This window comes from Lepisma saccharinum, chromosome 4, assembly GCF_977018435.1.
Source record: "Lepisma saccharinum chromosome 4, izLepSacc3.1, whole genome shotgun sequence".
Classification (NCBI taxonomy): domain Eukaryota; kingdom Metazoa; phylum Arthropoda; class Insecta; order Zygentoma; family Lepismatidae; genus Lepisma; species Lepisma saccharinum.
Genome location: NC_139232.1, coordinates 97,017,425 through 97,033,618, shown reverse-complemented (window position 1 = coordinate 97,033,618; position 16,194 = coordinate 97,017,425). Strand labels below are relative to the sequence as shown.

Below are 16,194 nucleotides of genomic sequence, written 5' to 3'. Positions count from 1 at the left end.
CGTCGTCGCCGTGTAATCAAGGTACCCCGGGTTCGATACCCGGTGGAGGCACATAGTGGTTGGGATCCTACTTTAAACTGTAGGTCCAGCCCCGATTAGTTTATAAGTGCATAAAGCGAACTTAAAAACTAAAAATCTACACTCAAACCCGGGACCCTCGGGGTCGTAGCGCGCTGCTCTAACCACTCCGCCACGTAGGCCGGCACTAAGCGATACTATAATAACAAATTAAAATTGGTTAATTGAACACACTGAACCTTAAACTTTCAAAAAACATGCTTAAAAATCAAAGACAAGCTGGGAAGATGTTCTGTTGCTTCATTCTCGATTCGATTGTTGACTGCGATGATGACAGCACGCTGAGTTCAATTAACCGCAGTGTATTAGGGGGTATGGGCCCTAAGAGGAGGAAAAAGGTAAGAATAAAAAAAATGTTTGAAAGAAAAAAAACATTTCTTGGATTATTTTGTGCAGAAGGTCATGGCAGATACCTCCTCATGGTCGCAAACAACATCAGCTGGGAGAAACCCGAAGAGGTAAATGACGTCACGGAGCGTTTGCCCAATAGGAATCCTCCTTTCTTCCCCCCCTGGCCAACCAGTATATACAGGTACGTAATGGAGACCACCATTCAAACCCCGCGTATGCTGGTGGACGGCTGACTCCGTTCACGCGCGCACTTTGCAAAAGTGGTTTTCCTTTTTTACCGAAAGGAACGAGTGGCCTACATGCCCAAGAGAAAACTCTCGACGAGCAGTCGAGAACAACACTGACTGGTGCGCTGGTAGTGATCGATGGTGCTCCCAAAGAAGTGAATGTCGAACGTTGAGCGCAGGAGGGGTCTTGCCTTATCGTGTTTTTGGTGCTTTTTCTCGTTTGGTGAACAACAAGACACATGTACGGTGCAGTCAGAACAAGGATATACCATTCTTACAGTGAAACCTGTGTGCTGTGATTCTTTGTTTGTTTCTTAAGGTCGTTTCCTTTTGATTGTTGTGCGACAAAGCGACATCGACAATGGGTCTTCAGAAGAATTATCTAAAAGTTGGACAGTCCGCCAAGAATAGATTGTTCGGTGTTTCTCCCTTTAGGACCCCCAGCAGAGGGGTCGCTGTGGATGGAGACAGGACGCCGCTTCAAATGTTGATATCGGAGGAGGGAAAAGTTAGCCACGGTAAGTCAAATCGAACGATTCTTTGGCTGTTTCCTGTTACGAGATCTGAACGATGGGGTTCAGCAGTAGTCTCGATTACGACATCGCAGGTGTCATGTTTCAGAATTGCTGCGATCATATTTTGGTAACGGTTCCGAATGTTTTATGTTTGTTTTATTCAAATTCTCCTAGCAGAAAGTCTAACTATCGTAGAATTTTGGCAATCATTGTCACACGAAATTTGAACCTTCCTTAAAGTAATGAGCACTATTTGGATTTTAAAAGAAATTTATTTATGTTGGAAGAAAACATTAAATTACCTTACGTAAGCATGCGCGCTCCCCATGTACAAGAGCGACCACCTAGAGGAATGGTTTGCACATCGCGCTACAACGCCACGGGTCCCGGGTTCGAATCCCGGCCTGAGCATGGATGTTTGCGAGTGTCCAGTCATCAATTTCATCACATCAACACTCATCCCTATCCTCGCAAATTATCCAAAAGTGGCACAAAAAGCGAAGTAAAATAAAGCAATTCAATTAATCAATCAATCCCATGGACAAGACATTCTCCGTTGATTGAAGCGACAGTACGTATCGTAGACTAGTGGGAATGAATGTAGAAGAAATTTAGATCCTTTTTTAAAAAAAGCATTTAGGGATATTGTTTTAATGGTAGAGGAACTAATCCTAATCAGCCTAACCTAACCACGAAAGCACATATTGAACAAACATTTTGACGTAAGTAACCGCCGTATGTGTTAACAGATGTAAATCGAAATCGAAATATGTAAAAATTGTATACGTAGCATGATGAAATCGCAATAATAATAAAAAAGGAACTTGGGCCCATATTTCAATAAGAACTCTGTTGTTTTAGAAGCTGCAAATGTAAACACAGGCAAGGAACCACTCTGGAGAATGCTAGAAAAGTAGCTTTGTTGGGAGAATGCAATTCTAGGTTGGAACAGCAACCTAGCAATTGCTTCTAGCGCGTTGACCAAACACCAATCCCATGAACACGTAAATAAATATTCCAACTGGCGCAGATGCTTTTTCGGTGCAGTCATTTCATTAAAAGTGACAGTTGAACGCTTCAATGAACACACTGAAATGACTTGATTTTGCTGCTTACAAAGACAGTCTTGCTTGTTCGTGGTAGGAATTTCATTGTGTTGTTCGTCGCGACATGTTCGTGAGAATCTAGCACAAACGATGGGAAGAAAGTCCATGCGATGAAAGTGAAGTGAAGGCATCTGGGATTGTTGATAATGTACAGCTCATTGTTTGTGGATGCTCTACAAGGCAAAGTCCGTTTTGTTCAGATGGGCTATTCGGATATTCTTTAAAGCGGTATTTATCCCCTCGGACGTTCGTCATAATCGGGACGGACAAACTGGATGGGCCCGCTGCTCTGTGGAGTACTTGGTTCCATCCCCAGCGAGGCCAACTTTCCGCGTTTCGAATTTTGTATATTCCACATCTATTAACCTGTGATTGTCTGCCAAACTTATCAGTATGGACTCTGGCTTTGCTATTTACTTTTCTGTTCAGTAAATAAGAATATGTGCATTGCAGAGTGAAAAATTTCAAACTCGTCACTTTTTGTCATTCGGTGAAGTAGTACTTTCTGAAATTTTTACATCAGCACCACTCAAGACGATTTTAGTTAATTTGTGAACTGGAGGTCTTCTCGCACCTAATATATACAATAAAGTAATTAAATTGATGAGCTACTATAATACTGCCTAACAAAAAAATAATTAAAAAAAGAAATAAAGGTCTTCCAGGACAGCAACAACGGTTACGAATTCTTTAGAACTAAAAAAAAATTGAAATTAGGTATCAATGCAATGTAAACAAATCAATTTAACATTATTCTCTCTTCCCTATCCGGTTTTGGAGAATCATCACAACGTAAACGACGTGAATCTCCCCACTTTGACCAAATAGCCAGAATGTCATCTTAGTTTGTTTGGTAGCGTCGTCGACTTGTAATCAAGAGGACCCGGGTAAGATACCCGGTGGAGTAGTGTTGCCCACGGGACGAGACGGGACAGGCTTTTAAAAATTCGAGACGAGACGAGATTGACCATGTGTCATAAGACAAACGAATATTTTCGAGACGAGACAGCATTTCCACGAGATTCCACGAGACGAGACAGGCCAAAGTCTCGTCTCGTGGGCAACACTACGGTGGAGGCACATAATAGTTCGGATGTTACTTTAAATTTTAGAACTAGTGCCGATTAGCCTATCCGAGCATAAAGTGGACTTAGAAACAAAAACGCAAAAGAAATTAGGTGAAATTTATGACACTTGCAAAGGAACGCTAGGTCGGGACTCGAACCCGGAACCTCCATTATTGAGGTCGCTTTCGATTTATATTAATTATTTTGTTTATTAGATTATTATGTTTCATTTACTGGTAACATAAAGTATTGAATTTATTGTATTATCTTTATATTTGTATAAAACGTATTGTTAATTCACTGAGGCGGCTCGAAGAAATTCTTGGATTGCGGTTCATACATAACAAAATCCTAAGCGGTAGTTGTGAAGCTCGTAACTAAATGATTAGAATTTAGATATTTACATTACTCAGCGTCGGTAACCATTACGAGATCAATTGGTAACAGGTTCTGTTTGCGTAGGGTAAGGCTAACGAACGACCGTTTCTGCTCAAGGCTGCGTCAAGACAGATTTCTCTTGGAAGGAGTTGTCCGTTGCTGCGGGAAAGGAAAGATACTAAATGATCGACCGGGTTCTGAACGAGAGTAAAAAGGTGAGAGAGAAAGACTAAGTCAGTGGCAGGCTACGGCCTACATGAGAACCACAATTTAAGGTGAAGTGGACCAAATTGCGCATACCACTTTCTCTCTCGTTTGGCCGTCTCGGACCTAGCCGCGGATGACCCAGTGAACTGGCCACTGTTAGAGTGGCTGAGACGTTGAGCAGATGCATGGATTCGCGCATGCCTGACGCTGTGCATGTAGTACCTTTCCGGATAACCGCGGTTGTGTTAATCTACAACTGTGGTCTTTGCGATAGAATTGGTAGTCATCCTTGTAGTCCCGGAGCCCCGAGTTCAATCCCCAGTGACGGATTTTTGTATTTTTCTAATTAAGCTTAGCTTTCCTGCCATTTTGGCTAATCGCGATGAGTGATGATTCGATGGAAATGATGAAGGGGCAGTCACAAATAACGCCGGGGCTCTAACCAGTTAACTTGAGTGGAGATATCGAAAGTATTTAGCTAGTTGTAGCAGCTTGGGCGGTCGAGCGCGTTAAGTACCACGCTCGTAACCTAAACCCCGCGACAGGTTTAAGTTTGCAGCCACTTTTCACATATATAGATCCAAAAGTGCGCGCAGAATTTAGTTCCTCTACAATATTGCCGATTTTCTCACTGTCTATGATATGAACAGCTCGGCGGTTGAGGCAAGACTGGCACAGGATATGCTGAACGCCGCTCTCGCGTGGATTAATACATAAAACTTGATGAAATTGATGAAGGGTCATTCACAAAGAACATACATGCCCAGGCAGGGATTCGAACCCTGTACCCCTAGCGTCGCTGCGCGGTTTGATAAATTTTTCATTCTAGTTCTTGCATATATTTAATCTAATAATGATTCGCTCATCTTTATGGTTAGGGTTAGCGTAGAGAGGTAGAAAATTAAGTTGCGTTTTTTTTGTTTGTTTTTATCACAATTCGCCATGCATTGCTATCAATATTAAATTTCGATGGTTGATACAAATCTTTAGAATGAAGACTTAGAAGAAAGATTTGAAGTTCAAAAGTTTGTCAATTTTATACAGGTTATAAATTGGCTAATCGGGGCTAGGTCTACTGAAATGTCACCGAAAATCGAATTCGTGTTTCCTGGATTATAAGGCGACAACACTATGCATTCCAATAGTACACTTTTCAAGTTGATTTGCACCTCACGTCAGTGTAAAGATATTACAGTGCCCAGTTATGTGTATAATATAGAGATGGTTCAAAGTATTTGTTCTTGTTTTTACGTTGCTTTCTGCCTCTTAGGCTAATCCTGACGATAAATATCAATGATCATTAGATAAAATTGACAAAGACCATGCCTCAATACGGTGAATATATTGAGGTATTTATGTATATCTGGGCCTCCCCGATGGTATCGTCGTCGCCTTGTAATCAAGGGGTTCGATACCCGGTGGAGGCACATAGTGGTTCGGATCCCACTTTAAGCTGCAGGTCCAGTCCCGATTAGCGTTACTATGCATAAAGTGAACTTAAATCAACAAATCAATCAATCAAATCATGTAATATGTGAGCCCATACGTTCAACTCCAACTAGGTTATAGAGTGGATGCGTAGAAAACCAGCGTATCTGATTTTCTATATGTTTGTGAGTGTCCATTCATGAATTTCATCATGTCATCACTCATCCCCATCTTCGCAAATTAGCCAAAAGTGGCAGAAAACTCGAAGTAAAATAAAGTAAATCAATCAATCAATCAATCAAATCTTAAGTTCCAAATTTCATATGTTACTACTTTTTTCATGACAATAATCAACAATGAATTATTTCTTAATAAATAACTGTCTCACGAATATTATTCCGGTCATGTCATCAACAATTCTATGTTCAATGCTCGGCTACAGGATCATATTTGTTAACCAAGTACACTGCATTTATTTTTCTAATACAGAGTAACATTTAGTTTCGCTTTCAAAGTTTTGTGTCGGTGTTCCGCGCAAATGGGTACGTTATGGGGTGCATTGTTTGGAGTAATTAAATCGACCGCCATAATTCGATCTCCCGATATCGAAACACACTTAAGGAAATTCTCGATGAATTCTAAAGTTTTTTTAGGAACCGTGATATATATATTATAAAATGTATATGTATATGATTGTATATGGTGAACTAGCAGTTATGGCCATTGTACATAGTCTGTGCATAGCAACGATTATGCATCTTTTTTATATGTCTAATGGATGATTTTAAGTTTTAATAATGTAATCCACCTTGTTACAAGTTTTAATATATTTAATTATGAAGTTCCAATCTTGAGATGTTTATTTCTGTTTATGTCATAAATATTAGGACATAACAAACCGAAACCACTTTAAATTGTCCCCTACTTGCCCCTTTCCCTTCCGAAAAAATAGATAAAAGTATGTACTCAACAACCCTTTGAGGGTGGAGGTCTGTGAAGAGACTTTTATATACTATCGTAGTATGACATGTAACGTAATTCTTCTTACTTTCCAATATTACTCTAGTGTTACAAATTAAGGAATGATAACAATGAAAACCTCGGCGATGGTGTAGTGGTATCGCTGTTCCTTTGTAATGAAGGTATACCTGGTTTGATAGCGGTAGGTCCAGTCCTGATAGCTTATCAAAGCATAAAGAGAACAAACTTTCAAGACAATTAATTCAGATGCGAAAAAACTCTTGACTGCCATTACCTAATAAGTGAAAATGTTATTTTGTTTGTATTTAATTACGGAGGTTCTCATCTCTTGGGGAAAAAAAGGGGAGCCGAGCATAAATTATAAGTAGGTAAAATAAATGAAACAATTTAGACAATGAAACGCTCATGTCCTGGCCCAAGACAGGAGGCCAAAACCTTCACTTGATAGATCATGAATCGAACAGATCGATCAACGAAATGACCAGTAATTGTAAGGACTCACCCGCACAAAAGTTGATTAATTTTACGAATGCTTTGTCCTAAACATATTTTTTGTCCATTTTGTGTAAATGTATCCCATATTTATTGAATTCCAAATGGCAATTTGATTTTTCGGTGGCTTAAATTTCCTCTATTCGTCAATATTGAGCATAATTATATATTCTAGTCATGAGCGTGGAACAATTTCACCTGAGAAAGAGATCGTCTGAAAATAAACTGCTTGATGCCAAGGATATTGAAAAATGGCCGTGACTGGCATATACAGTATCAGATAATAATATATATAATAATTTTGATACAAGAGAAACAATGGGCTTGTTGTGGTTGGAAGAGCTGACGCCATCTTGGAATGACATTCAAGGTCAAAAGGACAAGCCAACAAGGACGCTGCACGAAAACCACTCGCCATGTTGTGTAACAATTTTCAATTCGATATATTATGAAAAATATTGTACAAAATATATAAATTGATGACATTCGAATAACTCAATAAGAATGCTTGTAGTTCATAGTCTTAAATTTATCAATCCTACCCGACATCCGTGGCATTACGAGGCCAGGGGTCCCCGGTTCGAATTCCGGCATGGGTGTTCCTTGTGAGTGTTATTATCATATCGCCACTCAGCCTCATCGCCGCGATAAGCCAAAAGTGGCAGAAAAACGACGCTGAATAACAGAAAGCAAATCAACTTTATTAGTCTCAAAATTTGTTCACGAAGTGTGAGATCCATTAAAAGCACTCGTTAGATTTTACTAGATTAGTGAAAAATCCACGAGTTGTTATAAATATTTACTGAACACATGTTAAATTTCGGTTGTTGTTTCTAGATTGTTATATAATCTAACGCTAAAAATTATAATTTACCCGAAATCTAAGGCTGAAATAATAATCTTTCTTAATCCCACATGTCCTTCAAGACTTGTTCGAAACAGAGGTTCTGGATATGAATATGTGTTTCACATCGTGTTACACTATTCTCTATTGAGAAACTTGACACAATTATTTACAAGAACTGAGTCTAAATTACTATTAATGTTAAAGAAAATACCCAATGAAACTTTGGTAAAATATATCTGACAATATTAATCCTTTGATGGATAATGGGGCTATTGTGAACGAATTCACCCGGAAAATATCCTCGAGCTTCAACCGCCCTACCATCACGACTTTTGTAGAAATCACAGCCAGAAATTTCTTTGAGTCGTAAATGACAAGCGTAAAATTTATAGCAATACCTATAGTGCACCTGGCAGTCTTGAGAAAGTCGTTATAAAGAATCGAGTACGAAAAAACCAATCGTTTCCTTACAGGAACTGCAGCCTCTGTTTCAGAGTTTTCGTGTGCATTTCTACTTCAGAGAACTTTGTAGCTACATAATTCCTGAGAATTAGAACAAATTCAATGCAGTTTACAGTTATGCATTCCAATATTACCCTCAGTCGCGTTTTCGCACGTTATTTTTTAAGTATTGTTTATTTGCATAATGTTGCATATCTTCTTGTTAATCCAGTAAAATATTTTATTTCACAATCTATACGGGGAAATGAGTGTGTGTGAAATGTGTCATGATGTAAATGTATATCTCAATCGGTAATGCCAACTTATGTCTACATGGGCCGATGAGGCTGGTATCTGCCCAATACCGTAATTTGCTTATTATTATATTTACCAGCTTTGATTCCGGGTGGGAGCACATTGTACAGTGCTTTGAATCGAACTTCAAACTGCAGGTTCAATCCTGAATAGCCCGTCTCAGCATAAAGTGAGCCTAAAACGAACTTTGGCTTCATATCCGATGGCCATATTGTAGACACGTACGCAACTACTCTTGGTAAAGCAAATATATACAAGATTTGTAATAGTGTTATGTTCGAAACACTTATATATGCTAATAAAACACCATCAAAAACTGAATTGTTTATAACACAGAGATACATAGATTTATCAACCAGCCTCTCTAACTACTTTCTATGTACTTTGTATCCATATTTATTTGCAGTGTATTATTCGTTAAACATAAACAAAAATAAACATAAACTTTTGTCTTCTCGTTTAATATCTAAGAAACTAAAAGATAAAATATACAAAACAGTAATTTTGCCTGTATTATTATATGGGTGTGAAACTTGGTCCCTTACATTGAAATAGGAACATAAATTGAGAGTATTTGAAAATAAGATCCTTAGGAAAATATTTGGACCTAAAAGGGATGAGGAGATAGGTGAGTGGAGAAGGTTACATAATTTAGAGCTACATAATTTGTATTCATGTCCAGATATTATTAGAATAATTAAATCAAGAAGACTTAGGTGGGCAGGGCATGTGGTACGAATGGGAGAGGTGCCCGACCCTGTGGCCGAGTGGTTAGCACATCGCGCTGCGACGCCAAGGGTCCCGGATTCGAATCCCGGTCGGGCTTGGTTGTTTGTGAATGTCCATTCATCAATTTCATCATTTCATCACTCATCCCCATCTTCGCAAATTAGCCAAGAGGCACAAAACGCGAAGTAAAATAAACTAAATCAATCAATCAATCAAACGAATGGGAGAGGAAAGAGGAGTTTACAGGATTCTTGTTGGGAAACCTGATGGTAAGAGACCCGTAGGAAGACCAAGACGAAGATGGAGGGACAACGTTGAGATGGACCTAAGGGAAATCTGTAGGGATGGAAAAGAGTATATAAATCTTGCTCAAGATAGGGACAGATGGAAGGCCTGTGTTGCTGCAGCCATGAACCTTCGGGTTTAAGAAGGCTAGAGAGTTAGTTAGTTAGTATTATTCGTTATCCGGATTTCTTGGCACTTGCGAATATTGAATTTAGACTTGACGATCAGACAGACTAACCGGGACTGGGCTTACAGTTTAGAGTGGGATTAAAGCACCTTCAAGATGGATCGAACCCAGGAATCCTTGATTGTAAGGCGAAGACGTTACCACTACGTCAGCGGGAAGCACCGTACATTCATTTACATAGTTAATGTTATTTCTGCACTTAAAATAACTGCGGACGACGATTCCAGGATATTCATAGTAAAGAAATATGGTTCTGCCACTTAATTATTCGTGCCATGATTTATCAAGGACTTATCACAGAAAAATCTTCAAGGGTAAAAGGACACCAAAGATTGAAAATTAATTTACGTGACAAGACCATTAAACTAGAACACTGACTGAATAGTTATTAGGCATTAGTTACAACTTCGATTTAACAAAGACTTGACAAGGATGAGGCTGCATCTTAAGAACTTTAATATATATCTTAAATAAATAAACAATTAATCAACAGGATATTTGTAGTCAGATATTCTTGGAAATTGGTATCTGGATTTTCCTTTCAAGAAGTATTGTTCAAGTGGCATAAATAAATTCTCTGAGCTAGCAACTCTGTGAAATTCAACAGGAGTTGAACTCACTAAACTGTAAATATCCTTGGAAATATTCTATTCACAGTAAGAATATTTTGTTTACTTTTGAACACCTACAAAACGTAGCAGTTTCTTTGCACGTACAGTACAACTCAAAATTTCTGGAAAAACGCTGCATAGCATTTTCCACGTAAAAGTTAACGTTGCAAATCAGGTATAAACAACATAAGCAAGTAACAGACTTGCTACTGTGGTTTGTATAGAGATCTCGTGAAAAAAGATAAAAGATATTGTAATGAACTTTGTGTGTGTACATTATGTAAATAGAGATTTGCAACACCTGCATAAGTAAGAAGGTGAACATAGCAAAGGAAAAACCGAAATTTCATATTCTCATTTACTTTGTTTAGCACTCGATTTACTCGCTCGAGTGTTTCTGTTCTTGCATTTGTTTATTCCTGATTACGCCCTCTCGATGACGTAGTGATATAATTGACGTCTTGTAATAAATGATTCTTAGGTTCGATCCCTATTGAAGATACACTGCACAGCGGTTCGGATCTTAAACTGTAAGCCTAGTCTACATTGGCCCATCTGGGCATAAAGTGGACTTAAAAACTCAAAAAGCTGAAAAGAATTAAAACTATAAGTGCACTTGCACTGAGAAATTCAGTAATCTTTCGATCATTACACTTACCTGAGGAAAAAAATTATAATTAAAATTTCTTATAATTATATATATTACAAAAAAAGCTGAAAACTGGGGGGAAACTATGATAGGAGTAAAGGTTTGCTGACATGAGGGCAAGGAGTATCGAATTTTGTAACAATATCTATGTAGGTATAAATATGACACAGTGCTTGATTTCTGTGTAATTATTGAAACTAAAATTAACGCATTTTACATGTTTGTAAATATTAATAATAATAATTTGCGTTAATTGATTGATTTATTTTACTTCGCTTCTTGTGCCACTTTTGGCTAATTTGCGAGGATGAGTGATAATATGATGAAATTGATGAATGGACACTCACAAACATCCATGCCCAGGCCAGGATTCGAACCCGGGACCCCTGATGTCGTTGTGTGATGTGCTAACCACTCCGCCACGGGGGCCGCCTTGCGTTAATTGAAAGTTTTCAACTTTTATATTATTTACTTTTTTATATACTACATATCAGGTTAACCTCGATATTAAACATATACTACTTTTCGGTCCAAGTTGTGTATTGTTTCATTTAAGTACCGAACTTGGGCCGTATTTAAATTGATCCGGGAAAAAAAAACCTTGGACCGAATGGAAATGCTTTAAAGATAAACAGTCCAGCTTGATGATTTTCTCTCCCGGACCGGAATTAAATTTATTTACATTTCTTGGACCTTTAAGAACCCTGCTCGTTAGTTTGCAAAATGCAGTCTACGTGGAAGAGTGGTTGACATTTGGGCGTCGTCGGAAGGAGCCACCACCCTTTACTCCCTGCTTTTAACATTGGTAAAGCCACCTTAGTCCTCAGAGACACGTGTTGATTATATTTACGGTAAAAGGCTTGGCCCCGTATAATGTCACAGGTGCAAATGGCCTAAGTGATGACGCACCTACAATTTTAATTTCAATCGATCATTGAAACCGGAGGAGACATTAGAGGCACCAAACAAAGAAGAGCAGCCGCTATACCATCCGCTTTGCCCACACACGCTGGAAACCTGTCGCCCATCCTTGAGTGTCAAGTTATCCATCTCTCCTTCAATGTCACAGTGTGCGGAAGGAAATGTTTCCTGTCTCGAGAGAGCGTGCTGGGGCAATTCCTAGAAGCTGTCCGCTTAAGCCGTCGGAGGCAGGATATATCCCGCGTCGTTCTTTGCCTCTTTGGCTCATTTCGTGCGAGATTATCGTAATCTTGACCTCATTGTCTCGGAGACGCGGGGAGAGCCTCAAATGGAGGATAGAAAAACCAGTCAAAGCCACGCGCTCCAGCTTGTGTCAAGGTGATCCTGTATGTATTAGAGTGGGGAATGAGCGTTTCCAGTCAAAAGTTTCTCTTTGGAGATTGTCCTGGAAAGATGGATGCTGCGACAGGTTATTCCGCAATTAAATCCCTTTCAAAATAGTCTTGCACGCACGTGCGAATGAACACCCAATTAACACTCGTAATTACACGTACCAGCGTCTTTATTTGGCCCATAGAGGCTCTGGCGATTTTAACAGTGCAAGGATAAGTATTTGCTTCTTTTTTTTATGCTTTCCTGTCAGTTTACCTTATATCCGAAGCCAGAAAAATTTTAGAAGGGAAAGTGAAGAGAAGAGATCAGCTACTGTACAAAATCCATTTGTTGATTTTTGTTATTTAGCGTGGCTTTTCTGCCACTTTTAAGTAATCGCGACGATGAGGATGATGGGACACTTACAAAGAAAGCCCATGCCCAGCCCGGAATTCGAACATGGCAGAAGTTGGTGTAGAAAAACATTTCAGAAGTTTGGAAATGAATACACAATATTGTATATGGGGTGCTCCTTCCACGTAGTGCACCCAATAGTCAACCTCACTTCCACGTAGTACACCCTAGACTGGAGACTAACGAGGCTCTGGCGACTGGCCCCATGGCCAGTATAATTTTGTTTGTGTTGTTCTGTGTTTTGTCCTTAATCGTGCTGAGTGCTCCTTTACAGCCTCAGCTTTTAACGAAAGTCAGAAGATTATAATATTTTGATTTTATTTATGCAACTTTAGAGTTGTTATGTGTAACGATAAGGGGCTGGACCCCGTATAATGTGACGGGTGCAAAATAGCCTTAGTGCTGACGCACCCAAAATTTTAAATTCAAATTCAAATATTGTATATGATAGTGATACACTTATAACTTGATAACCGATACTTTTTTATCTTTGCGCACGGGGGGCAGCAGTTTTGGAGGCGCACTCTGGCACCAGTCGCTACTACGTGACAATTGGTGGAAATTACGCAAATACAATCACACGTGCTTTTGCCGTAATCGGATCCCAGGACCCTGGATTTGCATATTACCTTAAGTCGCGCCAAGCGATTATCAAGATGGTGGCGTTAAAGAAGAATACGAACTTACCTTCCCATTCCTGGTCGTTTCTTTCCACTGATATCTCACTCTCTATTGCTGGATATTTCCGTGTTTGCCCGCGTCTTAGTGGGAGAGGTCCTTTAAGTTTAACGACCACTGAGATGCGGAAAAACGCAGCAACAGAAAGGAACAGAACTTCTGTCGGGAGCGAAACTGTTGCGATCTGTTGCCACGCTTCCGGTGTCTCAGTGGGCGTCGAGCTTAATTACACAAATAAGCGGCGTTAATTAAATGAATCGATCGTATGTATGATTACCAAGAGCCTTTAGACTCAATTCTCCTGATAAAACTGCAGTAACGGCTACAGTCTAACTATGCTACGTTGACTGAACCTACGATTGTGCTTAGTGTTTATATGTCCCCAAATTACCATGATCATTATTGATCTGTAGTATTAGAGCTGACCTGCAGTTTCAACTCGGGTTCTGGCCATTGTACTCCACTAACTGTCTCCACCAGAGGTGGTCACCCTCCGGAGGGCGACCCTCACGAGGGCAGACCTCACCCTCCGAAGACTTGTGAGAGTGGCGGGGTCGATCCGTGAGTGTGAGTGCGAAAGGCTTGTCGTGAGGGTGAGGGCGTGTGAGAGTGAAGTTGACCCGTGAGGGTGAGTGCGTGTGAGGGTGAGGGCGAAGTTGATCCGTGAGGGTGAAAGGCGAGTCGTGAGGGTGAAAGTGAAGGCGAAGTCTAGTCGTGAGGGTGAGGGCATGTGAGGGCGAGGCAAAGTCAATTTGTGAGGGCGAAAGTTGAGTCGTGAGGTGAGGGCGTGTAAGGGTGAGGTCGATCCGTGAGGGTGAGGGTATGTGAGGGTAAGGGCGATAGGCGAGTCATGAGGGTAAGGGTGTGTGAGGGTGAGGGCGATAGGTGAGTCGTGAGGGTGAGGGTGTGTAAGGGTGGGCGCGATGCCGAGTTGTGGGGGTGGGGGCGTGTGAGGGTGAGGGCAAGATCGAGCAGTGAGGGTGAGGGAGGTTGAATGAAAATGACCACCTCTGGTCTTCACTAGGGATAGAATCCGACTGTTCGAAAACTGAGTTTTGCATGTCATGACAATTCATCAATGGGCATTGTCACACATCCCAGAGCCATAACTGTTGAACTTGGTCAGTTTCGAGACCGAGTTCCTCTGGCTAAATGATCACTATACATATGCACGCAAGGCACGACACCTTGGCACTTGAACCTGTACTTGACGAGAAGGGAAAAGGAAAATTGCGAGTTTTCACTCAAAAGGCTTGAAAACGACAGTGTTCCCAGATGAAGATGAAAGCTGCTGAAGGACTTTGAGAAACGGGACACAGCTTTTCACATTCAATTTCAGACTTCTTGTAACATCTTGTCAGATGAATACTGGTGTCTTTAGAAAGGATTTCAGATGGCGTGGTGGGAACATCGTCGCCTTGTAATCAAGAGGTCCCGAGATCGATACTGGGTGGAGCCACATAGTGGTTCGGATACCACTTTAAGCTGTAGGCCCAGTCCCGATTAGCCTATTTTTGAATAAAATGGACTTACACTTCAAGCCTGAATGTCTGTCGCCTGTTTCTTTACCGGAATGGCAACAGCTTGTGGTGGACCTAGGTCTCGGAAGTCAGAAGGCAGCGACGAAGGGACTCGATCTGCTGACCACGCATCACCCAGCGATTTGCTTGGCAGGTCTTATACCTCAACAGGCTGTTTGCCTAACATGGTTTTCATTATATCGACGTGAAACATGATTCACTAAGGTTAATAATAAATTGAAAATAAAATCCTTAAAAACCATATACCGGTATGTACCTAAAAGGGTTACAGAAGCATTTGGTACAGAAGGTTACTGACGTACAATCACGGACACGTCTGGGTTGTAATGATCCCATTGAAAATCAATAGCGCTACTGCAACCCAGAAGTGTCCGTGACTGTACAGTGGCATGTATAAGTATTTTCGGGCAAATTGTCCGTCACCAAGTTCATTTCCTTTGTTTTACGCAATGAAACAAAACACCAGCATGCGTGAAAATCCAGCCATTAACAACACGTAGGATGCAAGACAAAAATTAATGAAAATAGTCATGGGCAATTTTCTGAATAGTACTTATGCATCCCGCTGTACAGTCACCGGGAATAAAAATAGAACTCATAGATCCTGAAATACTCAATTCCCTGCAAGGCGTTATATGGGTTGCCTAACTCAACGGATCTAACAGCAAAAATTTCAGTGGTAACTTGTACCACTGCCGTAGAGTTAGGCAACACGCCTTGCAGGGAAGCGAGTATTCCAGGATGCCATAAAGTCCCATTTTTATTGCCGGTAACTGTACATATAAGTTATTAGAATAAGTAAATTGCTGGGTGAGGCAAGTCGAAGAAGAATGTTGAGGTGAAACTGAAGGAAAATGACAAGTAACTTATGTTGAAAAGTGGATTCATCCTTTTCAAGATAGGAATAGGTAGAAAACTTGTGATGTGTAGTAATAGAGCTCCGGGTTTGGTAATGTCGGAGAATTTTAGCATTCGCACTTACTGAAGTTTCATCTTTGAGCATTGGTAAAATGATAAAAGCAACCAGTTTGCTTGAAAAGCAGTTCTGCAGGAAAGAAATATATTCGCAAAATATTGCTAACAAATGGTATAGAACTATGACTAGTTGTATGGCGTTGCCCCACATTTTTTACCCTCGTGCTCTACAAACAAATGCTTAGATGATAGCATACTACAAAGGAGTCAGGAATCATATTACAACGTCGCCCAGTTATCCACTCGTCTACTCTGCCCAAGACTTGACGATGTGAAGAGATTGCATAAACAGTGACGCATGCGATTATGTAAAATACTTGAATCGTGCCGACAGTTGAATATCTTAGAAAGACATATCCGAGGCTCGTAGACAACAGCTTGTTCTATTGTGATACAAGC

At 40.3% G+C, this 16,194-nt stretch overlaps 1 protein-coding gene across 1 annotated transcript in view; it reads left to right on the top strand.

Moving 5' to 3' along the window:
- Positions 1 to 643: 643 nt before the first annotated feature.
- The window catches only part of dsb (scavenger receptor class B member debris buster), a 124,544-nt gene continuing 108,993 nt past the window's right edge, over positions 644 to 16,194 (top strand). Inside the window, exon 1 of the mRNA XM_083120927.1 lies at positions 644 to 1,174. Coding sequence (XP_082977053.1) covers positions 1,018 to 1,174 — 157 coding nt within the window. The 5' untranslated portion in view covers positions 644 to 1,017. The remainder of the gene's footprint in view (positions 1,175 to 16,194) is intronic.